Here is a 24,514-nt window from a genome sequence, read left to right as displayed (position 1 = left end):
CAGTGGAGTATCTTAGATGGCCGCTCACAGGCTTTTAAGACCCCAGACACTACTCACCAAGGTAGAATGTAGAGCATTGTCTTTATGGAGCTGACATTTTTAACCCCCATATCATATTAGTTGTGATCAGTCACATTGAGGGGCTGGAAGGTTTTTGTTTTTTAACCTAAGCTTATAGTAATTTTTGGCTAAAGAGGTAAAAATGGCAAGACCCAGAGGTTGGTGTTAGTTTTTTCATTTGTCCTCATAAAAGATATGATGGCTCGTAATGTTACAATGGAACCGTTTTCAGGTCTTTGAAAAATTCCATGAGTTTTTGTTCAAAGAGACATGCCTGATGTGGATTGCCTACACAGCAGTCTGTCCTGTGTGCCATATGGTAGAGGAAATGCTTGCAGTTGTTACTTATCAGTGGTTCTCAGCCAGCGGCAACTTTGCCCCTCAGGTGACATTGAACAGGGTCTGGAGACATTTTGGTTGTTACAGCCTGGGGAAGTGGGGGTGGTGCTACTGGCATCTAGTGGGCAGAGGCCAGGATGCTGCTAAATATCCTTCAAAGTGGGGCATACCCCCACAAGATAGAGTTATCTGGCCAGATCATGTCACGGTTGAGAAACCCTGTCATAGAGAAACAGAGCTCTTTTCAAACTAAGTGACTGTGTATGGGATGAAGAGGTAAGAAATTTTAAATCACTGAGTACTTTGGAGAGTGAGTAGGTCAGACCAAGTATGATGCAGTAGTAGGGGGTGCAGGATCACGTTAGGGCTGCCTGGAAGGAAGGACTAAGTAATGGAAGACCCTTGCAGAAGGGGATGTAGGAAAATGCAGCAGACATACTTGGCTTGTTTCAGCATTTTTCCTGAGGGTTGACTGGCTGGCTTTATGTGGGCATCCGGGTAAAAAAGGTAAGGAAACCTAACCTCTTTGTTCTCCCTCCTTTCTATACCTGATGATAGTCTCCTGCTTCTAGGATTAATTTTAGAATCATCAATATTCTTGACCAAAATGGGATGAAAATGGGCTTTGTGATTTACTCTTACAACGTTGAAATTACTCATAATTTGAAGACTCGAGTTTGTGTTAAAAGAAATAGTCACTGTTTTAAAAAGTTATTTTGTGATTTTGGGTTGTAACAACAACCAGCGTTTACTGAATACTTTCTGTGTGCCAAGCACTGTGCTAAGTATGTGCTTCATCTCACTGACTACTCATAATAACCCTTTGAGATCATTACTATAGTTACCTGTGTTTTACCAGTGATGAAAATGAGTCCCAGAGAAATTAACTACCATCCTCAAGGTCAAACAACTAATAAATTGAAGTTGGAATTCTGATTTGACTCCAGAGACCAAACTTAACACAAAATGGTGTGCTGTCTTTTCCTGCTAAAGACAATTACAGTCTTTTCTTGTGACATGTTTTCAATCTGTTGTCATACTTTTGATACCACTAGGTAATTCTTTGTGTATTTGGTCTTAGTGCTTGTTAGTGAGAGAATCGATGTATGTTTGGAATCCCTTGAAAGCTTTTAAAAAATTAAAGCTATAAAATACTATGTTTCCAAATGGTTCTTAAAAAAACTTACAGAATAAATTTAGTTAACTGATTTGAGGTAATTTTTTGGATGTGACAGCTTAGGAACAATCTTTATCTTTTCCTTACATTTAATGAAAGCTTGGTTTTATTAAAATTTTTATAATATATAAGATAATTAAGATGAAATATTAAAATTTCTCCCTTCAATCTCACCTAATCAGTTTATGTGTGTAAAGTATCATACAAAATTAGACTATTGAAATTCTGTGTAATAGGGATTTGTAGTATCAAAAGTAAGATAGATCCCTGCATTTCCCATTGAGATAATACTGCTTCAAAAGAGAGGGACCATTCAGTGTTTACCATATTGGTAAATAAATTGGGTTGTTTTTAACATTTTATTTAAAAAATGTGTTTCAGTCCATCAAACTTTGACTTCTAAAGTAAATGACTGTCCCATATATGTACTTATTTCCTCTCTGGGAAGCTTAAAGTTAGGAACATATGCCATTGTTGGGGAGTAGGTGGAGGAAGGTGGGACAGCACAGGTGGCCGGCCAGTAGTGCTATTTTCAAACTTCTTGTGATGGGATGAGTAATAAGGAGTCTTCTTCATTGAAAATACAGTTACTGATACGTTTTATTTTGTTTCTTTTATTTATATTTGCCAGCAGTTTGTTATTTGTAGAAAAAGTATTGAAATAAATTAGAGGAGGGAAGGGGGTGGAATGTCTGCCTTCCTTGTAGTTAGCATTGCAACTTCCAGGTTGGTACCTGGTTTCCTGGACCTTCCTGATAACCTCTTCCTACCTCCGTCCTCCCTGAGTGCAAATTCTTGGGCAAGATTTATTCCATTGCCTTATTTTTCCTTTTTTTCTCTGCAGATTTACTAAGTTGTGGTAATTGCTGGCTCCCTATGTGTTTTATTTACTGTGTTAACTTTAAGGTATATACATTACATATAGTTTTATGGTATATAGTTGAATATTTAATCTAAGAGTTAAGTAATACAAGTTTAATCAATCTTAGGAGTATAGAAGATGTAAGAAATACTGGTTTGTGTGTGGTAAAAATTTTTAAATAAGTTATTAAGTGATAACTTCCTTCAGTCTTCAGTGGTTAAATGTGGTTTGAATACTGTCTTCCTTGTATTCCCAGTGGGATTTAATTTTGCAATAAGGAAAGTATCCCCATTACTTAAAAATAATGGTTTCAATATTTGCTTATTCTAGTAATCTATTTTCATGTTAATTTAAATTGAGAATTTATGCCTCAAAATTTTTAAAGGAGTAACACTAGCCTAGATAATAATCAAATGTAAATATTTCCAGTTATATGTAAAAATCTAACCTTTTTTCCCTATCTTGCTTTATGTAACTTTTTTGATATGTGGAAAAAAGGAACAGGAGCTAATAACTCAGAGCCAAATGTGCTTTTGTTGCTCCAAATTTTCAATGCCAGAAGCATATAAAACTGCACCTGTTGGTAATTATGAGCAAGCCAGCGTTTGCCAAATCCCAGGCCTCTGCTTAAAACTTTTTACTGGAACTAAATGATGTTGCCATTTTTATTTTTAGGTTTGCTGGCATGGGTAATCTCATTAAGGTGCTAACCAGGGACATAGACCACAATGCAGCACATTTTTTCTTGGACTTTGAAAGTAAGTCTCTTTAGCCCTTCACAGCTGGTGCGTAATGGTAAAGTTGAAAGATTAATTATACTCACACCGCAGTGAAGGCCAGCCAGAATATTTGTGGATAAAACATGGGGATCAAAAGAAAAAGTTGCATGATTTTTTCTTAATCGTAGGCAAACATCACCGTCATATGTATAATTCTTCAGTTTTTCATTTGCTAAAATCATGTTGAGTCTGTAGCCAGTGCTGTCCTTTCATTAGTCCATGAAGCAAGTAGCCTTATGATGAACATTCTAACAGTATACTTTAGTGACTGTGTTCAACAATCTTTTTGCTTTATAATCCTTTAAAAATCAGAATTGTGCTGCCTATCCAGAATCGGTACTTTAAATAATCTCCAAATTATTAATAATCCAGGTTGGTTAGAAATATTGCTATATTTAATGACCATAGGACGTAAGTTTTACATTCTGCTAATTCAAGAGTAAATGCAACGGTGTACTTTGGTCAGAACACTTAATATTTAGCTTTCAAATAAATTGTTGTTTCAGTGCAATATTAAACAAGATTGCATGTGAACAATTCTAGATCAGAGATTTGTTTGGCGAATACTTAACACTATTGGAATACATAAAGAATTTTTCATTATAAGGCCATTAATGGAACTTGTCTTGGGAGAATTTTGAAAAGAATTTGAACAACAGTTGTGCCATTGTGTGCAGGAAAACCACATTTCACCTCTAGGTCCTACAGATCAACACCTTGAGAACCAGGTTTGCTGTCTGCCAGAGCACAGTCTGGGTAACCTGAAGGACGAAATCATGGCCTAATGAACGTTTTCCCATTACTTTTTTTTTTTTTTTAATATATTTCCGATGTTCTTTTTTATAAAGGGATATTTTCTCTTTTCTCATTCTTGTCTTGACAGGTACCTTAACATGGGGAATCTTCTTAAAGTTTTGACATGCACAGACCTTGAGCAGGGGCCAAATTTTTTCCTTGATTTTGAAAGTGAGAAGATGATTTTATATCTATTTCTCTTTGCCTGCAGTAGACTGCGTTTGTCTTGCACTAAATGAATGTGTCCACCTTGCCATCTTTTAACTGCTTTGCATGACTGAGCTATGAATTGTATGAGTAAAATTCCTGATGCCTTCTAGAACTGCAAGTCCTGTTTTATGGATTGAATTGTGATGATAAAATGTCTTTATTTGAATTTTTAGAAGAGATTTTTATATCTCTTAGTTGGGCATTATTTTATAATTAGATCTATTCTCTAATGAAAAGATTTTTATGAAAAAATCTTGGTGGAAGGAGCAAATACTACCTTCATACTTATTAATAGCAATATTTGGGGAAACATTTTATTGCAGTTGAGAAAAATTGACTAGGTTTCAGTTACTCTATACATATTAAAGTGTTTCAAATACAAATCGGTTCATGAAGGCCATTCAAAGCTCAGTAATTTGGGCATAATATTAAAAGGTAAGTGTGAACCTAAATTATTTAATCTTTGCAGATAATTAATTTGAAAAGTTAAAAGAAATTTGTTGTATGTATTTATTTCAGGAATTCATTTTTTAAATTCTAAATAAAAAGAAAAATATTAGGTTCACAGACCTTTAAGTAATTTGCCTTCTGTTTGTTTTATGTTGCATGACCTATTGTAATATGGTCTGAGAGGGGCAGGTAAGTGTCATTGACCCTGGTGCATGTTGAAAGCTTTTGCTTCTATGGCTGTCAATATTGCTTCAGCTTGTCTGTATGTCCAATTGAGAAAAATGATTAAATTGATGTTTTAGTGTGAATGTTGCTATTTTAACTGATCACTAAAAAAAAATTGTTAGGAAAGGGTGAAGAGATAGCATTTAGATTTTTCAATCATGTGATGCCTTACCTTTTTATCTGAGATAGAACATTTGATGAAAAGATTTTTAAATATTTAAGACTTTTTCTAGTTTTAAAAGTTCTGTAAGCCCCCAGAGATTAGTTGCAATTTAGTTTATATGGTGTTATATATATATATAATTCTGTTTTATATTTTATACATCATTTATAGTTTTGTTTTTTTTTCTTTTAAACCAGGACAATTCATATGAACACAGAAACTTATAGCTTATCTCCATTTTACAGAATAATTTGTGGTCTCTGATTTTTTTTTCTAATTTTATTACTTTTCTATAAAAGTTATGTTAAAATTTGTGCAGGCTAGTGAAGAGTAGTAATGTCAGTATGAGGACCATATTAAATTGTTGGGTTTTGGGGGCAAAATGTATTAGCTGAATATTAGTTTTCTTGACCCTTCTCAACAATTTAACAGTGCGACTTTAAGTGCATGTTCAGCATGAATTTTAATCAGCTTGGGGATGTTGAGCAGATTGCTGACTTGAAGATTATTCTTTCAGATGAGGCAACTTACATTAGAGCTGTATGTTAGTTTATTTGCATCTGTTTCAAACTTGGTCTTGTATATCTTTCTGCTGTTCTGTCTCCTTTTTCCTCTTTGTCTCAAATTCCTTACATTTGCAGAATCTTGGCTTTGATATGGTCAAGATCTTGTTCAAGACTTGGCACTTGATCTTTTTATAAACTTGACATTATGTTGTGGTCAAGTGAGAAGCATGAGTTTAATGTAGTATTTAAAAGATTAATGACAGGAAAAAAGTTTAAATTGCTAGCAACAATAAGAAGAACAACTAATAATGAACTACGTAGTGTTAACTTCTCGAAGGCAGGTTTAATTAGAATGATACTTGTCGCCCACGTCAGGCAGTGTACAATTTTTGGTTTGACACTTTAGTGACGACATTGTATTCCAGGCAAGAGTTTACCATTGTTATTTCTTACTTAGATTTAAAAATGTTTTATTCTGAATCTAACACTGAACTTCTCATAATTTTTTTCTCTCAACATTTGCATATTCTTCTTTTGGGAGTGTTTTTGTAAAAATTTACCTTATTGGGCTCTCAAAAAGGACCTTCTTTATATGGTTTGATGCTAGACTCAAAATTGCTAGCACATTGATTTGCCAGTTTCTTGTCGTTACTTAGAATAAGTCACCTTTTTTATTAAATAGGTAATTTAGTACTACATGTTTACTTCTATAGATGCACAGTAATGTTCAGGTCACCAGAATAATTTAGTTTCACTACCTATCATTCTAACTGGTTAAGTCCAGCCCAGTGTGTCTTTGTGGTTGGCCACCTAAAGAAATAAATCCATGTAGCTGTATCTGGCTTATATCAAATTGCATACAAATTATTCCAGTGCATTTGAAACATGATTTAGTGGACTCTTGTTTATGAACTGAAGACTGTCTTTAAATAATTACTCCCTCAGTTTTACCCCCAAGTAGTTTTTCAGTTCAGTTCAGTGTACATTTTTGGCATGCCTTCTGTGTGCTAGCCAGTAGATGGGGTTGCAAAGATAACTAAGATATAACCCTGCCTTTGGGGAGCTATCAGTCTGATAGGATAGAAATGCAAATGAATAATTCATTTACGTAGTTTACGTTCAAAGTATAGATCAAGAAGGATTAGCTTTAACCTAGCAGTAAGTGGATTGGGCTTCATAGAAGATGTTCTCTGACATTTGAGTTGGGTTTTGGAGGGTGAATCAAAATGTTTCATTTTAGGCTAGCTTAGTGAAGGACATTGTAGACAAGAAGCAGCATGTATAAAGGCCTAAGACATGAAATGACACTCAGTGTTCAACGAAACATTGTTCTCTACTCTTGATGTACTAGATAGTGGGATTTTTTTTTCACCTGTATAGAAAAAATGGTTCAATTAAGATATAAGCCCGCCATTGCTTCCATAAAATTTGGCAGTATTTATACTAAAAACAGCCTATAAAAAGCACTGAATAGGGGGGTCTTTATAGTTCTTGGAATGAACTGTAATTTTGTGATGACATTATTGATTTATAGTTCATTCTAATGATAAATCTTTAGCCTGAGAACATACTGTATCTACTAGTTCACGAAATTGTGGTTCTTGGGAGAAGAGGGACTTATACTTTTGTGACCCTTCCCAACCTTGGCATAAAATCAAAAAAACCAAACTCTTTGCCGTCGAGTTGATTCTGACTCATAGCGACCCTATAGAGTAGAACTACCAGATACGGTTTCCAAGGCTGTAATCTTTACGGAAAGGAGTCCTGGTGACATAGTGGCTGCTAACTAAAAAGTCGATGGTTTGAACCCACCAGCCACTCCGTGGGAGAAAGGTGTGGCAGTCCTTGGAAACCCTATGGGGCAGTTCTCCTCTGTCCTGTAGGTCACTATGAGCTGGAATCAACTCGACGGCAGTGGGTTTGGTTTTTTGTAATCTTTACAGAAGCAGACATGCCACTGGTGGGTTTGGACTAGTAGAAGTTCAGTATTTGTTAGTTAAGCTTGGTTTACTCATCTCCAGATAGACCAGAATAGGAGAGGAAATAGGAAGTAGGATCTGCTTTCTCTGATTCGCTACAGTGCCTCCTCGGTGGTCAGGACTCTCCTCTAGTTCTTGTCTTGTGTGTTACCTGTTTCTCCTCATCTTTTAAAAGTTTAGTCTTAATTTGTTTTTCTGTGTTACCTTTCTTGCATATTTTCAATTGCTTTTGCTTTTGCCCTGTACTTTGAACAATCTTTATCTTGGTGGCATTTTTCATATATTTTTTTAAAATGATGTAAGATTATGTTTGTTCAGAGATATTAAAAAAAAAAAAAGTGTAATAGCCTTCTCTAATTTATGCTGAGGGCATATTTATGTCTCTGTACCTTCTCATTCCCTGGGTGCTACAGATGGTTAATTCGCTCCACTGCTAACCAAAAGGTTAGAGGTCGAGTCCATCCAGAGGTGCCTTAGAATAAAGGCCTGGCAGTCTACTTCCAAAAAATCAGCTATTGAAAATGTTATGGAGCACAGTTTTAGTTTGACACACACAGGGTTGTCATGAGTTAGAATTGATTCGACGGCAACTGGTTTTTACCTTCTAATTCATTCGTTTGTTTAGCAAATGTTTATTATAGAAAATCTAAGTCTTGAGTTTACATACTGTACAGTGGTACATATTATACATAGTTCCTGCCTTGATGACATTTATGGAGATAGATCATAAATGTTTACTGAATGAATGAATGCACGATTAAAGTCCCCTTATCAAAATTATGATTTTTATGTTGACTTTTTATTTTTTTCCTTTCATAGCTAACTTTGGTTCATTCTGTACTGTAACTTAAGTTTTGGCGATTTTTTTCAATGACTTTTCCTCTACCCTCCACCCTGTAGGAAACTGGTGTGAAATTATTAAAATATTTAATTTTACTCTCAATTTTAATTTGAGTTTGAATTGAAATAGGCCTTAATTTCCCTCAAACAGCTTTTAAAACTAAGCTTGATGAGTAATTACTATGTCTGCTTCAGTAGTGGAAAACATTTTGTTATCAAATCAGTGTCCTTTGTTAGCTAGTTAAGTAGTACATTTTTCTTCAAATAGTAAAGCCATTCTTTGCTATGAAAAATCAAAGTGACAAGTCTTGGTTACATTATATAATGCCAGTTTTTAAAAATGCTTTATTTTATACATTATTTTTCCTCTCTAGTATTTCACCCTTTTGCATGACTTGCTGTCAGTAAAGTAGTGCTTACCTGTCTGCTCTTTTCTGCTTGTCTTCACTTCTACAGCAGTCTTCAGCAGCTTTCCAAATTCTAAATGTGACTTTCCTGTGACAGTCTAAAAATGTTTAATCAGTGTGGTGCTGGGTGTTTTTCTCACCCTAAGGGGAAGCTTGAATCTTATCCTTATTTAAAATCTATTATTAAATCTATTTAATAATTATTAACCACTTACAAGGTCTTTTTAAGGCTACTTGATAATGTTTTGTTTGTATGTAAGTCTCAGTGTCACATTTTTATGTTAACAGCTGGTCAACCACCCCCAAAAATGCATAGCTTAGTGTTTTCAAGCTTCACAAATACCTTTGGATATGTAACAAGTAGTTAAAATACTGTCCTTTGTCGTGAATCCCACTTCATGACTTCAAACTACAGTATGTGTCTACTATTGATGTTATGTCTGTAATTCCACAATATTATATGAAAAAGTATAAAACTACTTTTTGCATGTAAAAATTTTTTATCTCTACTGCATCTGGTATACGTATAAAACTTAACAAGATACACTGTTTTTAGTGTGTATCTAGCCATTACTTTGGAGAATATAGTCTAGCTAAATGTGGAAATTATTGCTGCTAAGTAACCGTGTTTTTTTTTTTTTTTAAAAATAATCATTTAGCTACAATGTCAGTATTTGCTGCTAGTAAGTACTTTCATAGCTTTGGGCACAGGATGTTTTCAATTTATCAATTGGCTCCTTTTTTAATTTTATCGTAATACATGATTCCTGAAAAGAAGTTTGAAAATAAGTGAACAGATAAATGTGATTACGAATTCTTAAGTTGACTTTGCACATGAGTGTTATGTTATTGTTGCTTTAGTACTGTTTTAGGTATGTTGAATTTTAAATTTGGTACTATATTTGTTGATTTTTAAAAATATGTGGTATATTTTTGACTAGTTGACATGTTTATTAGGTGCAGTTCAATTATGATTTACCCTAAGCACAAAATAAAGTTACAGTTATTAGGCATCTTGACTGAGTTTCACGTATGAACCAAGTTTCTTTTAAATTTTCTAAGTTAAAGGAATAAATATTAGATCATTGTGTATTTGTGGGGAGGTGAGGTGGGTGTAGAAAAGTCTAGGTACTAGTTCTATATAATTGGTGACAAAGATGTTTACCAGAAGCTTTCTTAATTCATATTATAAATTTAGACACCACAAGCCTCCTTTTCTCTTCCCCTTCCTTACCCCGCCAATAAAAAGAAAATTTTAGCATGGAGGAATTCTGCCAGCATAATTACCCCTAAAACCATTATGATACTCATGTAGATCACCTTAAGTGCTTTATGCCTTATATGCAGTGTTTGTGGTTCTAGTTGCAAAGATTTATGGAAAATTCAGTTCCCTTGTGGAGTGCCCATTTATCTCTTAAAAATAAATCAAACGTATTAAATAAAATTTGTCCTTAGAAACAAATGACTGAGCTATTAAAAATGTTCACAAGATTTCTGTTGCTTACCAGAGAAATCCAGATTTAGTCATTCAGTTGGTGAAAATGCCCAGATGTTTGTGTCCCTGATGATGCTTTTTATAATTGTCACTCATTTTTCTCTCACTCCATCCCAAGTGTATATGAACTCCGTTTTTGGTTTAGTGTCTCGGAATTTCAGTGGTAGTATTGTGCTTCAAGCGTACAGTTTGCAGTAGCTCAGTCATTCTGAAGCAGTTTCATAACTGAACTCCTCTGCACAGGCATCCTGAGCTGTGTTCATCAGGGATGTTCATTGATATTGCCCCGAGTTTGGTCTTAGATACTTATATCCTTCCTTCCTTTACCTAGTTTTCTATATTGATGAGCCAAAACTTAAAGTAATCCCTAGAAAAGTAGAACAAGTAATCCCTAGAAAAGTGGAACATCTAAAATCTATTCTTTTAAGACAGTTTTTACATTTTATATCAAAACTCAATGGTGAAAGTAAAATGACCTTTATAGGAAAATAAAGTAGTTTCAGTCTTAAACTATAGATGAGCCAGATATATTACTAGGCCTTTCACTTCTGTTACATTAAAATAATATTATTATTGATGCAGTTCCATTCATTATTAAAGTAGAAAAAAGTGATTATTACGACTGTCACAATTTAAATTTTTAATTATAATTCTCAGTATACAAAGTCATGATTTGTAATTTGAACTAAATAGTCATGTTTGGTGTTCCCTTCTCTGTGATATTTGCAAACTTGAGGCTAGTTACTCAAATGTAGAACTATGGAAAAATTATTGATACAATAAGTGCAAAGTTAACATTGAATAAAATAACTCTTCTGTGGAAATTTAGGTTGTTAATTGCATAGTCTTATACATATATTAAAACAAAATTCATGTCACTGTAAATTTTCTTGTGCTTTCCTGCTGTTTAGATGCCCAGCCTACAGAATCTGAGAAAGAAGTTTATAATCAGGTGAACGTAGTATTAAAAGATGCAGAAGGCATCTTGGAGGACTTACAATCATATAGAGGAGCTGGCCATGAAATACGAGAGGTAAAGTATGTTTACACGTTTTTCAGAAAACTAAAATTTACTGTGTCCCTCTTTACTTTTTGTTGTTTTCTATACTTTAAAATTACCTATTGCATATTACAGAATAACTACATTTGAAGGAAGATTGCTTACATTATTTCAAATGTAGTTGAAATAAGAGTAAAACAGTTGTTCCATAAGTACATAATTTATTTATATTAAAGAAATTTAATTTTTTATTGTTCTCACATGTGAAATTTATAATATCTGTGAACCAGGGGACTATTAATGCTGTTTTTTGAGGGAGTATAACTTTCTGTGGCTTTGCTCTATCAATCTGTTTTTTCCACTCCTAAACTTGCTAGGAGAAATTTAAATGTTAAATATGCTCTCCCTCAATTTTCCTTTTCTAAACCTCTGAACTTTTCCAGGTTTCCATCCATTTCTTTTTCCTTCTTTTTTTTCCCCCCAAAAGAATCTGTGTCCCTACTTTTTTCCCAGGACTAACTGTGTACTTTTGTTCTCCATCCTTTTCTGGAACTTTATTCTTTTAATTATTCCCCCGCTTAATCAAATCTTTTCTCTCTCTTCTCTTTTATTGACTTCTTCTCTTCAGCATATTCATACCAGGTGTTCTGTACTACGCAAAGAAACTCCCTAGTCTCTGGACCTTATCTCTGTCCGAGGCATAGCCTTTGTTTCTTCATTGTTTTTCAGCCTCTGATTCCATTACTCTCTTTAATAGTGCAGAGGTTATCAAGGACCTATCTGTTGAGCTTAGGGTCCAAGTCCAACCTGATTTCTCATTTGGAGGAATGGTGAAGGCAGAGTAAAGCGCAGGTTCTTTAAGATGGCAATCTGGGATCTATTTCAGACCGAAAAGCCACAGTTTTTAGTGATTGGATGTTAGTGTAAGGGAGAAACCAGTAACCAGTTACCTTCAAGTTGATTCTGAGTCTTTTGGAAGTAGATCCCCAGGCGTTTCTTCTGAGCTACCTTTGGGTGCACTGAATCCTCCAATCATTTGGTTAGTGGCCAACTGTGTTAACCATTTGTACTATCCAAGGACTACAGTGTAAAGAAGAAGGGGAAGGGGGCCAAACAGTTCCATAGCTTTTAGCAAATGGTGATAAACTGAGGGAAATGGTAAATAACGTGAGTTCTACTTCTTACCTATCCTGCACTGGACTGCTTGTTCCCTGAATGTCTTGCACACACACACTTCCTTGCCTGTGTTTTTGTTTGGATGCCCTTCCTTTTTTCTCTTTCTCCTGAATTCCTAGCCTTCCTTTGAGCCCAAAAGTCTTCTACTTCCCCTTACTCTTTTGCTCTAGCACTTAATGTTTCTTTTATGGTAACAATCACCTTTTTTTTTTTTTTTAACCATTGACATTTTATGTTTATCTCTCCACCACTGTGTTTGAGGAGGGTAAACTTGGTTTCATACTTAAATTTTATATTATCAGCACCTAGCACAGTGCTTAGTAAACAGTTAATGACTGTTGAAGAAATGAATACAAGAGTTTTAGACCAATCTTGGCAATATCATTAGCTTAAGTAAAACCTTAAGATTTCCATAATAAATAAATACAGGCACATAACTGTTTGTGTGAAACTCAGGTCCTCTAAACATTTAAACATATTTCAGAAAACCAAATTTATTTCTGGAAGTGCAAGATTTAAATGATTAAATGTTTGGTGGTATCTCTTTGTTGATTATTATTGCTAGAAATTAACTTATAATCATTTATCAGTTTTTTGCCATTACACTTTTTTAGTTTTACAGTTGTTACCAACTGGTTGCAATTGTCTTGCATAAACAGTAAAGAAAAAAAATAGTCTCATTCACTTTAGAGATAGACTATCAATTATTTAAGGTGTTTTTTTTTTCTTTTTTAAGCTGAGCATTCTTAGTGGTTTTTTTTGTAATTGCAACACTGGAAAAATAATTTGTCCAAATGGAAGGGTTATTTCCGTAGAAAAAAGCACTACAATAAAACATAGTGTTTTCCCCAAAATCTCTATGTAAACCTAATTGAGTGCATATTAAGATTCAGGTATCGTCTTTAGAAAGGATCCCTAGTGCCACAGTGGTTAAAGTGCTCAGCTGATAACCGAAAGGTTGGTGGTTAAAACCCACTGGCCACTCCCTGGGAAAAGTTCTTTCTGTCCTGATGGTTCACAACAACATAATCTTTAGAAGAGAGTAAAATGATAGAAAAAAAGCGGTGGTTTAAGGTACTCACCTTACCAGGCTTTGAAACTTACAAAGGTACTATAAACTTTTTGATAAAGGAACTGTGACAGAGAAATAAGTAAATAGAATAGATATAAAATACATAAGCTAGAAAACTTAAAAAAAAATTTAAATCTACTGTAAATGGAGCATAAGTGTGTGACTTGAAGCAGTGAAGAACTTTTCATTGAGACATATATATGATGTTTGGGTTTAACTAAATGGAAAAGCTATCTGAATAGTAGAAAATTTAAAGTAAGAAAGGAGTATACAAATAAAAGCTGAATGTATACAGTCTTAGGCCGATTTCTCTAGAGAAGCAAATCCAGTAAAGCATATAAATATATGTAGAGACAGATTTATATCAAAGAAACAGCTCACGTGATGTAGAGGCTGGAACGTCCCAAGTCCGTGGATTAGGATAGAGGCTTCTCCCAATTCATGTAGCCGCGGGGTCTGGCTAACCCAAGATCGGTAGGTTGGAAAGCAGGACTCTGCTCACAGGCAATGAAGATTGACGAATCCCAGGATTGTCAGATAAGCTGCTAGCTGAAGTCCCAAGAACTGGAGGTCAGACAAGCAGGAGGCATCCGCAGGATCCAGAGTGAGCAAAAAGCCAGAACATGTGCTTATATTCAGATGCAGGCCACACACCCGAGGAAACTCCCTTTCAACTGATTGGCTCCTCACAGCATATTCAGTCATGGGAGTGATCACATATAAACACTGAGAATCATGGCCTAGCCAAGTTGGCACACAATCTTAACCATCACGTATACCAAATAACACAAAGAACCGATAAAACTATCATGACTGTCTTAGGTCAATATTAAGACTTACTATACTTAGAACAACCAGCCTTTTACCTATGAAAAAGCAGAAACAATGGAAAACAATCTTGAGTTTTGCTAATAAGTACACATGACTGTCAGGATGTTTTACTGCATACAGCAATAAATTGTTAAAACTCAGTCAGTATTTGGTTAGTTTATGAAGAAACAGGTAATCTTAAGCAATGCAGGTGGTGGTGTAAAATAGTCGTCTTTTTGGAGATTCGTTTGGCAGTGTGGAAAGTAAGAACTATAACATTTATTTGTACACTTTCCAGGTACTTATATTTTAGAAAATACATTCCAAGAGACTGATTCAAAATGAAAAAGAATATGTAAAAACCTTTATGGCCACCTTATTTGTAGTTGCAAAAATGTGGAAACAATTCATAGAGTTGTTGTGAGGATAGAATTAGATAATCCATGTAAACTGCACTGCACAGTGCCTGGCACACAGCTTGCATAAACTGAGTTACCTATTATGCTAATAATGTGGAAATAGACATATGTATTTATTTAAACAACATTGTTTAAATGAGTACATATATAAGGATTATTAAACATAATTCTAAAATAGAATAAAATTTGATTTAAGATAGAGTCTAAGAAATAAAAACCATCAAACCAAACTTGTTGCCATTGAGGTGATTCCAAAGAAAGTTCCAAAAAGCAAAACTTGAATTGCCGAGCACCAAGCACTATAGTGAATCCACAGGAATGAAGTGATTTGTAAGCATACCCTGCTGTAGGTCCCCCATTTCACAGGTCTTCAGTCTCTCTCCAGCACTTGTTTTCAGCATTGTTTACCTTCTTGTCTTGTCATTATTCCCTAAACAATGAAGTACTGTATGACAACTATTTACATAGCATTTACATTGTATTAGGCATCATAAGTAATCTAGAGATGATTTAAAATATGCCGGAGGATGTGTGTCGATTATGTACAAATAGTACACCATTTTATTTAAGGGACTTGAGCATCCGTGGATCTAATCCATGGGGGTTCCTGGAACCAGTCCCCCTCGGATACCGAGGGAGGACTGTTCAGAACATCCTCTAGATCAGTCTAGGTTCAACTTTGTTTTGCTTTCTTGTTTTTGTTTTTGTGTTGATGGAGTCAGAGTCCTAGTGCCTTGGGAAAATCTAAACATGCAGATACCTTCTGATAATGTTTATAAGCAAGTCTCTGCCTTGGTTATGAGTTTTTACTTTCAGATGATATGTTTAGTTTGTATGAAGATGTTAGAGAAAGTAAACCAAGTTGTTGAAAAAAGCATTACATTCCATAAAGGATCAAGTAAAGCACCTATGGACAAAAGGAAGATGTAAGCAAGAAAACATATTTCTTTGAGAATAACCCTCTGTACTTTGAAAGGATTGCCTGATGGTTTGAAAGACATAGAAAAAGGCATATTCATGTTTATAATTAAGGACCTCTAGATTATTGTGCCTTATTTTCTCCCCTTTCAGATTTGAAACTAGTTTTTCATCTTCCTTTTTGGGAAAGTCTAAGAAAACTTGGAATCCAGAGTAGGATTTTAGTTACAGAGAATAAGTATCTATGTAACTGTTAGCCAACTTCTAATCCATGTTTTTCAGGTTGGTTTAGGTTTTTAAGTGTTTAGTAGGTTTCTTAGAACTAATTTGGATCTTGGACTTTGAATTTGAAAGTTTCTTGGCCCTCCCAGATTTGGCACCTTATTTCATTTATTGTTTTATCTTTTTGGTTTCCTTTTTTTTTTTTTTTTTTAAGGGAATATACAGTTTATTTAACATTCAGATTTCATTAAAATGTGCAGTATGGCAGTTTTAAAACCAAAAAACCAAACCCATTGCCACAGAGTTGATTCTGACTCAGTGATCTTATAGGACAGAGTAGCACTGTCTCATAGGGTTTCCAAGGTGCATTCAAACTGCTGGCCTTTTTGTGTATCTAAAAGACAACTATATATTGTGTCCTTATTTTTTTCACTTGATACCCATATCCATTGCAAGGATAACTAAGAATGTATTAAACAGTGAAACCTGTGAGAGGCGGAACTCGATGGGACTGCCTTGGTTTTCTGGGTCTCGCCTGTTTTCCACCTTTCGCAGGGTTCATTCGTCCTTTTCTGTAGCTCTCTGTTTAGTGGAAAATATTTGAGTTTTTCTTTTCTGACAGGTTTCTGCCTTAACATAAGTTCCAGCTTTCACAGGTTTTACTGTAATAAGTTTAACATATCTGTAGAGTTGAAAAGGACCCATTCTTGGGTCCTGTACTCTGTATTTTATTGATTATAGCAGGGCTTCTTATGTTTGCTGAAACCTATATCTTAATGCGAAAATGATACTGTTGTTATTTTTCAAAATCTAACCCTTTTTATCTTTGGGTTTTTAAGGCAATCCAGCATCCAGCAGATGATAAGTTACAAGAGAAGGCATGGGGTGCAGTTGTTCCACTAGTAGGCAAATTAAAGAAATTTTATGAATTTTCTCAGCGGTTAGGTAAGTTGAAAGTGCTTTAACTATGACTTCCCTAGTGAAAAGACATTAATTAACAACAGAAGTTATTTAGAATATTTTATGTTCACCTTGCTAGATTTGACTGAATGTTATCTAAGTAAACTTGTTTATAGACTATAAATACAGCTTAACTTTCTTATCTTCAATCCTGATCTTTTGTTTATTTAGAGTGTTTTTCGTGACAAATTATAATTTCCATAAGGAAATCTCTTTGATTTTTTTGCATGCTAAAAGGTCCTAGTATGAGAAGCAACTGGTACAGTTTCTCTACAGCTCTCCATCAGGTCCTCTTCCATTCAGGGGAACTAATCTTCAGGCCCCTGGGGTTATTTAAATTTTTGTGTTCTTAAAATCAGTGCTGATTAGATTGGTTCCTGTATCTGAAACTGGAATATTAAGACTAGGAGGCTGATGATATACCCAAAGTTATTCAGGGAATTATTAAAATAGAAACAATTTCAACAACAATTTGCCTTTTCTTTTATGTGGGAAAAATTATTTAGAGGTCAGAATTTGTTCAATACAAGGAATAAATAAAAATGGAATTCCCTTTCTTGGAAAAGGAGGAGGTAGAGCAGGTAGGATCTGGCCATTTGGCTGCTTGTATAATTTGAAAGACATAAATTTGAAGGACTTTACTTTATAGAGCCCTGGTGGCACAGTGGTTTCAGAATTTGGCTGCTAATCAAAAGATTGGCAGTTCAAATCTACCAGCTTCTCCTTGGAAATCCTGTGGGGCAGTTCTACTCTGTCTTACAGGGTTGCTATGAGTTGGAATCGACTCTATGGCAGTGGGTTGGTTTTACTTTGTGAAGCTGTTGATACAGACAGGGAGGGGCACATTATGGATGTCTTCAGAAATTTGAAACATTTAAATTCAGTTAAGTTCTTAACATGCTTTTATGTAGTTGTGATTTTTGAATTGTATAAACCTGTTACATAATGTAAATAAATATATAAAAATTTAATGAACTATACTGCAAAATAGAAGTCATGTTGGAGGCCTGTAAGCCAAATTTAGGCCTGAGGTGTGATTTGTTTGGCCCACATAGATTTAAAAAATTTCTGGTAAAAGTCGGCAGCCTCTTTGGAAAAATTAATAGCTTTGGCAACAGTTATCTGCATTTCAGTTGGCCGTGTCTGTTTCATAATTAGAGCTGATAACAGTTGATCCCCACCACTGCCTATTTTCTTATATCTTGCTCTCCTTATTGCTTTATATTACCTAGTTGGTCATTTGTGTTTGCAACCTCTGCTTTAAGGTTGAAATTGACATCCTGAAGTGTTCCATTTTTGAAAAAATGCCTATGTTTCAAAATAGTAAGTGAATTGCCAGTTTTCCTTTAGACTGCAGTACAGACTGTTAAATGTAATGTTAAAACCAATCATGGTTGGCATAGAAGTGCTTGTATAAATTATCCTTTTCTTAACAGAAATAAGAATTGTAGTTTATTCTTCCAGTTCTTTTATATTATTTCACTGGAACTTCAGTCAACCTAAATCTCTTAATATTGTTTATCTTGACTGCTGCATACTTAGAGTTTTTCTTATGCTGCTAGTTCCTAGCTGTACTTGAAGTTAAATTGCTTTTCATGACATTCAGGTCCCACTCAAGCTCCTACTAGTCTCTTAGTATAGCCAGTGTAAAAAGAATAATTGTAAAATAGGAAAACAAGTTAGGCTTAAAGATTTCTTGTAGTTGAACTATTGGAATTAATTGAGCTAGTGGTGTATGTCCCATCAAGGGTGCTGTGCTTCATTTCAGCAGAGGGATATAGTAACAGAGGTAATAGCAAAAAACTGCCAGTTTTCATTCTGTCACTTGGGAGCGTTGAAGCTTCATAATTGTGCTAGGGGCTTCAGGTTATGAGCTGAGTACAAAATAAGAGATGGTAAATTACCCCTCATCTCTTGGCCAGTCGCCTGGTTAAATGTTGCCAGTTTCCTTGCTGACAAGTGAGAGCTGCTTGCATATGGTAAAAGACTCAATGTTTGTTGAATGAACGAGTGAGTGAAGGGTTAATTGGTATATCAGATATGTGCTGGTGTAGTGCAGTGGATCACTTTTATATGGCCTTTCTTGCCATGATCTTATAACTGCCACCAAATGATTGGGTGGGACTATGCAGATAAGGTGCTTGTGACCCACAAAGGGGATTGGACAGCTTGCTAATAATGCAAATAACGTGCATGGCACCCTTGGAGGGGGTGTGAGATCGATGCAGATAAGGTGTTTGGAACTGTTAACGAGGAGATTGGTCAGTTTTGCCATTCTGCTAGGATTAAGATGAGCCATCCCAGAGGTGGAAAAAGGAGACCTCAATACCACCAGGAAGGAAGAGCTAGGAGTAAAGCGTGTCCTTTGGACTCAAGATCCTGCACTAACACCCTCCTAGACCCAGGAGACAGAGAGCTTTAACACCACAGATCGCGAGAGACGGCAAGAAGTGGCGGCAGCAGAACCAGGAGACTGGCAGGAGACGGTGTGGTGGGCTTTCTGGCCCACTGAGCCAAAGAGATGAGCACCTTCAGGCAGGAGGCTTGCTGGTGGAGTGGGATGCCCCTGGGCACTTGTTGGTGGAGCGAGGTTTGCTGGTGGAGTGGGATGCCTCTGGGCACTTGTTGGTGGAGCTAGGCTTGCTGATCTCTTGCTAGAGAGCTGAATGCCTTGGGCTGAGACTAGTGGAGTGGTTTGCCTCTGGGCACGTATCGGTGGAGCTAACAAGCTTTGTAACACTTGCCCAAAGCAAGGCAGAGGCTGGGCCAAGGGCCAGAGAAAGAGAGGCCTGCCTGCGGGAATGGCTGAGAAGAGCTGTCCTGATGAAGAACTGTATCCTGAGTCATTTCTGATCTTGAATTGTAACCTGTTACTTCCCTAATAAACCCCATAATTGTGAATATTGTCTGTGAATTCTGTGTGGCCATTGCAACGAGTTATTGAACCCAGCAGAGAAGTAAAGAGTGCCATGGGAGGGACAGCTGGTGTCAGAACTGGTAAAATGGTTAGAGAGGGGGAGGTATGTCTGACTTCTGCTTCTTAGAAATCAGCCTTCGGCTGCTGATCTTGATTCTCCTTCCCCTTTGTAAAGTTAGAGGAGGTCAGACGCCCCTACCCTGCCACCATTTTTACAGCTAAGTGTTTAGGAGAAGCTGTAATGAGGATTTTAGACACCGGAAGCATGTAGGCCTATGTTTGAATCCTGGAGTTTGCCACTTGTCGTGTGTTGTTGATCGCATCACTTCTCTCAGTTTCAGTATCTTGTCTGGACTGCCAGTCTGTTAAGCTTTCTACTTGGTATCCACTAAAACTCTTTTGTTGCTTCTCTTCTTACTTTTGAGCCAAAGATGAGAAACAACCACAACAGCACATGGAGCACCGCACAACTATCAGGATGCATACAGTCCTTCAGAATCTTGGCCCACCCCAAGGAGAGGGTTGCTTGGGCTGAGCGCTGCCCATATACCATGGGTTGTACTTCAGAAAAGGGACCCTAATCCCTTGACGTTTTGCACACTTGTAGTGGATCAGACGAGGATCACCTGACTAATTTGGAAGATAACTGAGCTTTACTGACAGGGTTTAACCTTGCCAGCCTGGGAAATATCCTGTACTTGTTTATTGGAGCCTGAGGCCTTGGAATCTTTCCTGCTCAGCCCACTACCTGCAGGAGAGTTGTGGTCAGACAGACTGCTTTGTCTGTCTTAAGTCTCCCTCTTGCCCCAGGGGCTCATTATAGGGACCACTTCCAAGATCATGAGTGAGTCCATCAAACATGTTGACTTCACTGAGCTAATATCAAATTCTATTCAGAAGGTCTGAAACTGCTCATCATAACTGTGATCATGTCTCTTGGCTGTAAGTAACACCAGTCCTGAATCCCAAAACAGAACTTTTTTTTTCTTACTAAGGTGGGTAATACTTAATAGGTCTCTTATGTCTATAAACCAAAGAATATCTGTGGTTATCACCATTCCTTCCCTCCACACCTCCTACCCCCTACCCCCAGTACACATATACAGTACACAGGGGCTAGAGCTAATGGACACTGGTACTTTTGGGGCTGGGGCTGGGGCAGGGGGGAAAGATACCAGGCTGCAGTCACAGGAGACTCAAGTCAGGAGTTAGGGATATACCCAGATTAGGATCAACTCACAAGACAAGCTCGGGCTGCAAGAGTTCTTTCCAAAAGTCTTATTTCAGTACTGCCAAAGTGTGTTGCTGTGTATCAGACCACCCCAATACATAGTGACTGAAAGCAACAATTTTATTATTTCTTACTGTTTTCTGGGTTGATGTGGCTCAGCCATTTGATTGTTCTGCTCCATGTGATAATGGTTGGGACAGTAGTCATCCAGGGGCTCAGTTGGGCTGGAACATCCAAGATGACTCATGTCTGTGACTAGCAGTTGATGCCAGCTGTTGGCTGGGAACTCAGCTGTGGCTGTTGTCAACCAGAGCACCTTCATGTGGCCTCTCAGTGTGGCTTGGACTTCTCATGGTGTGGGCACTGAGTTGTAGGAGGGAGAGTCCCAGAGCAGTTGGTCCAAGAGGAGAACGTGGAAGCCCCGGTCCTCTCAAAGGCTAGACTTGGAACTAGCACAGTGTTGTCACTTCTGCCACACTGTATTGGTCAGGCTCATTGAGGGCTTCAGCCACTTCTGGACAGGAGTCCTGCAACTACCAGTCATTAACCATACCAACTCAGCCAAGTGATCTCACTCCACCTCTGCTTACAGAAGGCTGGGTAACATGCTGCTTTATTTGAGAGCTTATTATGGTGGAAAGAATAGGGCTTTGGAGTCAGAATCACATGGGCACTTACTATCACCTTGGGCTCTAACTTCTGAAACTCAGGTTATCCATCTGTGAAATGAAGTTAATGCCCACATGACAGTTGATAGTGAAAGTTAAATTGGAGACAACATCAAGTGCACCGTACGGATGTTGATTAGCGCTTCATAAATAGCAGAGCTAGTTTTTTTTTTTTTTTTAAGTTAAGTGTTGATGATCTGGCATTTATTAATATTGGATCATCTTTCAACGCTAAGCTTTTGTTTTCTCTGGATAGAATCTAGCATTGTTTTCTGAGTCTGTGATCTGTAACTGAATTAGTTTAATTTCTGATTTTTTTATAGAGAAATATTAGTATTTCCAGTTTCTGACACAGCAGTTATTAGTCTGGCATTCCAAAAGTAGGACTTATTTCAAAGGACCTGTTTTGCTTAGCTAATGAATTAGAATATTTATATTACGGTGCTAAGATGCCAACGTCTGAGATACTTAGGAAGCTTATTATTAAACCAAATACTTTGTTCGCTTTAATAGCTGAAGGAAAAGTTTGTGCGTATAAATAAATGGCATATTCAGAGTATGAGAAGTTAGTAATTTGATCATAGCCATGTACAGGTTTGACTATACGGACACAGTGCCATTGTAGAAGGTACCAAGTTTTAACTAACAGTTGGTATTTCATAAAACCAAATTGCACACTGTGAGGATGATGAAAGTAATTAGGAAATTTACTCTTGGTCTTGGTTATTAAATTTATGGTCTCCATTATTTTAAACTTGAACTTACAGAATTATAAAAATTGAATTAGTTCCTTTATTTTATTAAATAGTATTCAGCTTGTGTGCATGTAATACATTAGCGATGGCAGAGTTTTGATTCTGTCATATATATATTGTATATTTAGGTAATCTGGATTTTAAAGAGACCTTACTTTTATGGGAATTAAGATCACAACATTCATGGAATGTTTACTTCTTAGTAAACAAATATTATAGAGAAACACAAACAACTTAACATTTTTTATCTTATTTTCCTTAGAAGCAGCATTAAGAGGTCTTCTGGGAGCCTTGACAAGCACCCCATATTCTCCTACCCAGCACCTAGAGCGAGAGCAGGCTCTTGCTAAACAGTTTGCAGAAATTCTTCATTTCACACTCCGGTTTGATGAGCTCAAGGTAGAATTTTCTGATGGTCCTCAGATTGCTAGGGAAGTCACGAGTCTTTAAACAGACACTGGAATGAAATGCCTGGAGACCTTGTTAAAATGTGTTTAAGTGATGTCTACTGGACCTTAACAAAGACAGAAAACTCGATTTTGAAATTATGGCAGGTCTTTTGATATATATTATATGATAAATGGCAAATCACCTCAATATTCAGTCTTCTTTTAAGTTTATTGTGAAAATTGTCTCTGAAACGACAGTATTAACATTCTTTTCCAGTTGTTTTCTGCTCATCCTATTTTTTTAAACTTCTTCCCATAAAAATGTTGTTAAAATATTTTTTTATTTAAGCTAGAATATCCTCTTGTTAGAAGTAGTGAGTATAATGGAATAAGCGATAAATTTGGTATCAGGAGACCTGAGTTCAAGCTTAGGGCTCTCTCAGTGATCAACTGTGAGACCTTGGGCAGGTCCTTGGACTTTCCAGGGGTTCAGTTACCTCATCTAGAAAGTGGCAGAGTTGGATTCTAACTCTAACATTTTGTGATTGTATCATTGACATCTGTTGATTCTCTTTTATAAATACTTTGTACAGACGATTTGCATATAAAATTTTAGTTCTTTTGAGGATTGTCCTGCTGACAAAATAGACATTTTATTGTAATAATCTAAAACAAGTGCTTACACGTTCCTTTTGTTTTGTTTTTTTTTTGGTAGTTTTTTTGGGGGGTAAATAATCTTTTTATTGTATTACCTGTAATTAGTGAAATGAAAAGGAGAGTACGCTGACCATGACTGAGAAACAGTCTGCATAGTTTTATATATTCAGTGAGGACTAAGCACGGTGTTACATCATTTAAGTGCTAAATGCTGTCTTGAGTGAGAGATACCAGTTTAGTTCTTACACTGGTGTTACAAGTTAGGGAACGTTGTACAGCTAGTTAAAACTGTGTTTGATAGAATTTTCACTTAATGTTTACATTAACATCTAGTATTTAATGCATTTTTCTCTCATAAATGTCTTCTTTAGATGACAAATCCTGCTATACAGAATGATTTCAGCTATTATAGAAGAACATTGAGTCGTATGAGGATTAACAATGTTCCAGTAAGTTACAGCTTTGAATTAGGGGGTGGAAAGAATCACCCAACTCTGAATTTTTTAGTTTATTCTTGTATTCCATTTATTCATTCAAATAAATGTAAAAGTAATTATGAGCAACCATAGCTGGTTAGGAGGGGAGAACAAAACACAGCAAATCATATGGTATTTACATATTTTCTTGAGTCTCTTAAATTCTTGTAAGTCCATCAGTAAAGTTGCTTTTTAGTATATATAACATTGATACTTATAAAATTTCTCTACGTATGCTCATGTTAATTTCATGAAAATTTTGTGAATTCGTGGTTATGGGTTTTTTTGTCTCCATGTTCTTAGAGTGGATGAATCCTAGAAAGAATTCTCCTGTCTGGTAATATCCTGTCTCTTCTTTCTGGGATAGAAGAAATACTAATGTCACTAAGAGAGGAGAGAGAAGTTGTGAACTCTAGCACACCCATACCTTACATAGCTGTTTGAGAAAACGGCTTCCATGCCTATCGCTTGGCTCACATCTCTTCTGGTTTCTTTAGGCCTGTTAACCTCTTGACTTCCTCTTTTTTTTTTTTTTTTTTAACCTCCAAAGAGTTCAG

The 24,514-nt window shown here is 36.2% G+C and overlaps 1 protein-coding gene across 5 annotated transcripts in view; it reads left to right on the top strand.

The window, feature by feature from the left end:
* The window catches only part of CYRIB (CYFIP related Rac1 interactor B), a 114,655-nt gene that overhangs the window by 77,625 nt on the left and 12,516 nt on the right, over positions 1-24,514 (top strand). For 3 of the 5 annotated variants that reach the window (XM_023728197.1, XM_004373005.2, XM_023728196.1), the window contains 5 exons: positions 4,101-4,183; positions 11,199-11,320; positions 16,744-16,849; positions 22,698-22,834; positions 23,853-23,930. In XM_023728197.1, the coding sequence (XP_023583965.1) occupies positions 4,111-4,183; positions 11,199-11,320; positions 16,744-16,849; positions 22,698-22,834; positions 23,853-23,930 (516 nt within the window). In that variant the 5' untranslated portion in view covers positions 4,101-4,110. Of the gene's footprint in view, positions 1-48; positions 3,197-4,100; positions 4,184-7,891; positions 9,476-11,198; positions 11,321-16,743; positions 16,850-22,697; positions 22,835-23,852; positions 23,931-24,514 lie in introns of those variants that run through there. The other 2 variants (XM_004373006.2, XM_023728198.1) reach the window with 2 other exon arrangements.

Source organism: Trichechus manatus, unplaced genomic scaffold, assembly GCF_000243295.1.
Source record: "Trichechus manatus latirostris isolate Lorelei unplaced genomic scaffold, TriManLat1.0 scaffold00022, whole genome shotgun sequence".
Lineage (NCBI taxonomy): Eukaryota > Metazoa > Chordata > Mammalia > Sirenia > Trichechidae > Trichechus > Trichechus manatus.
This window is presented reverse-complemented; position numbering and strand designations above follow the sequence as displayed.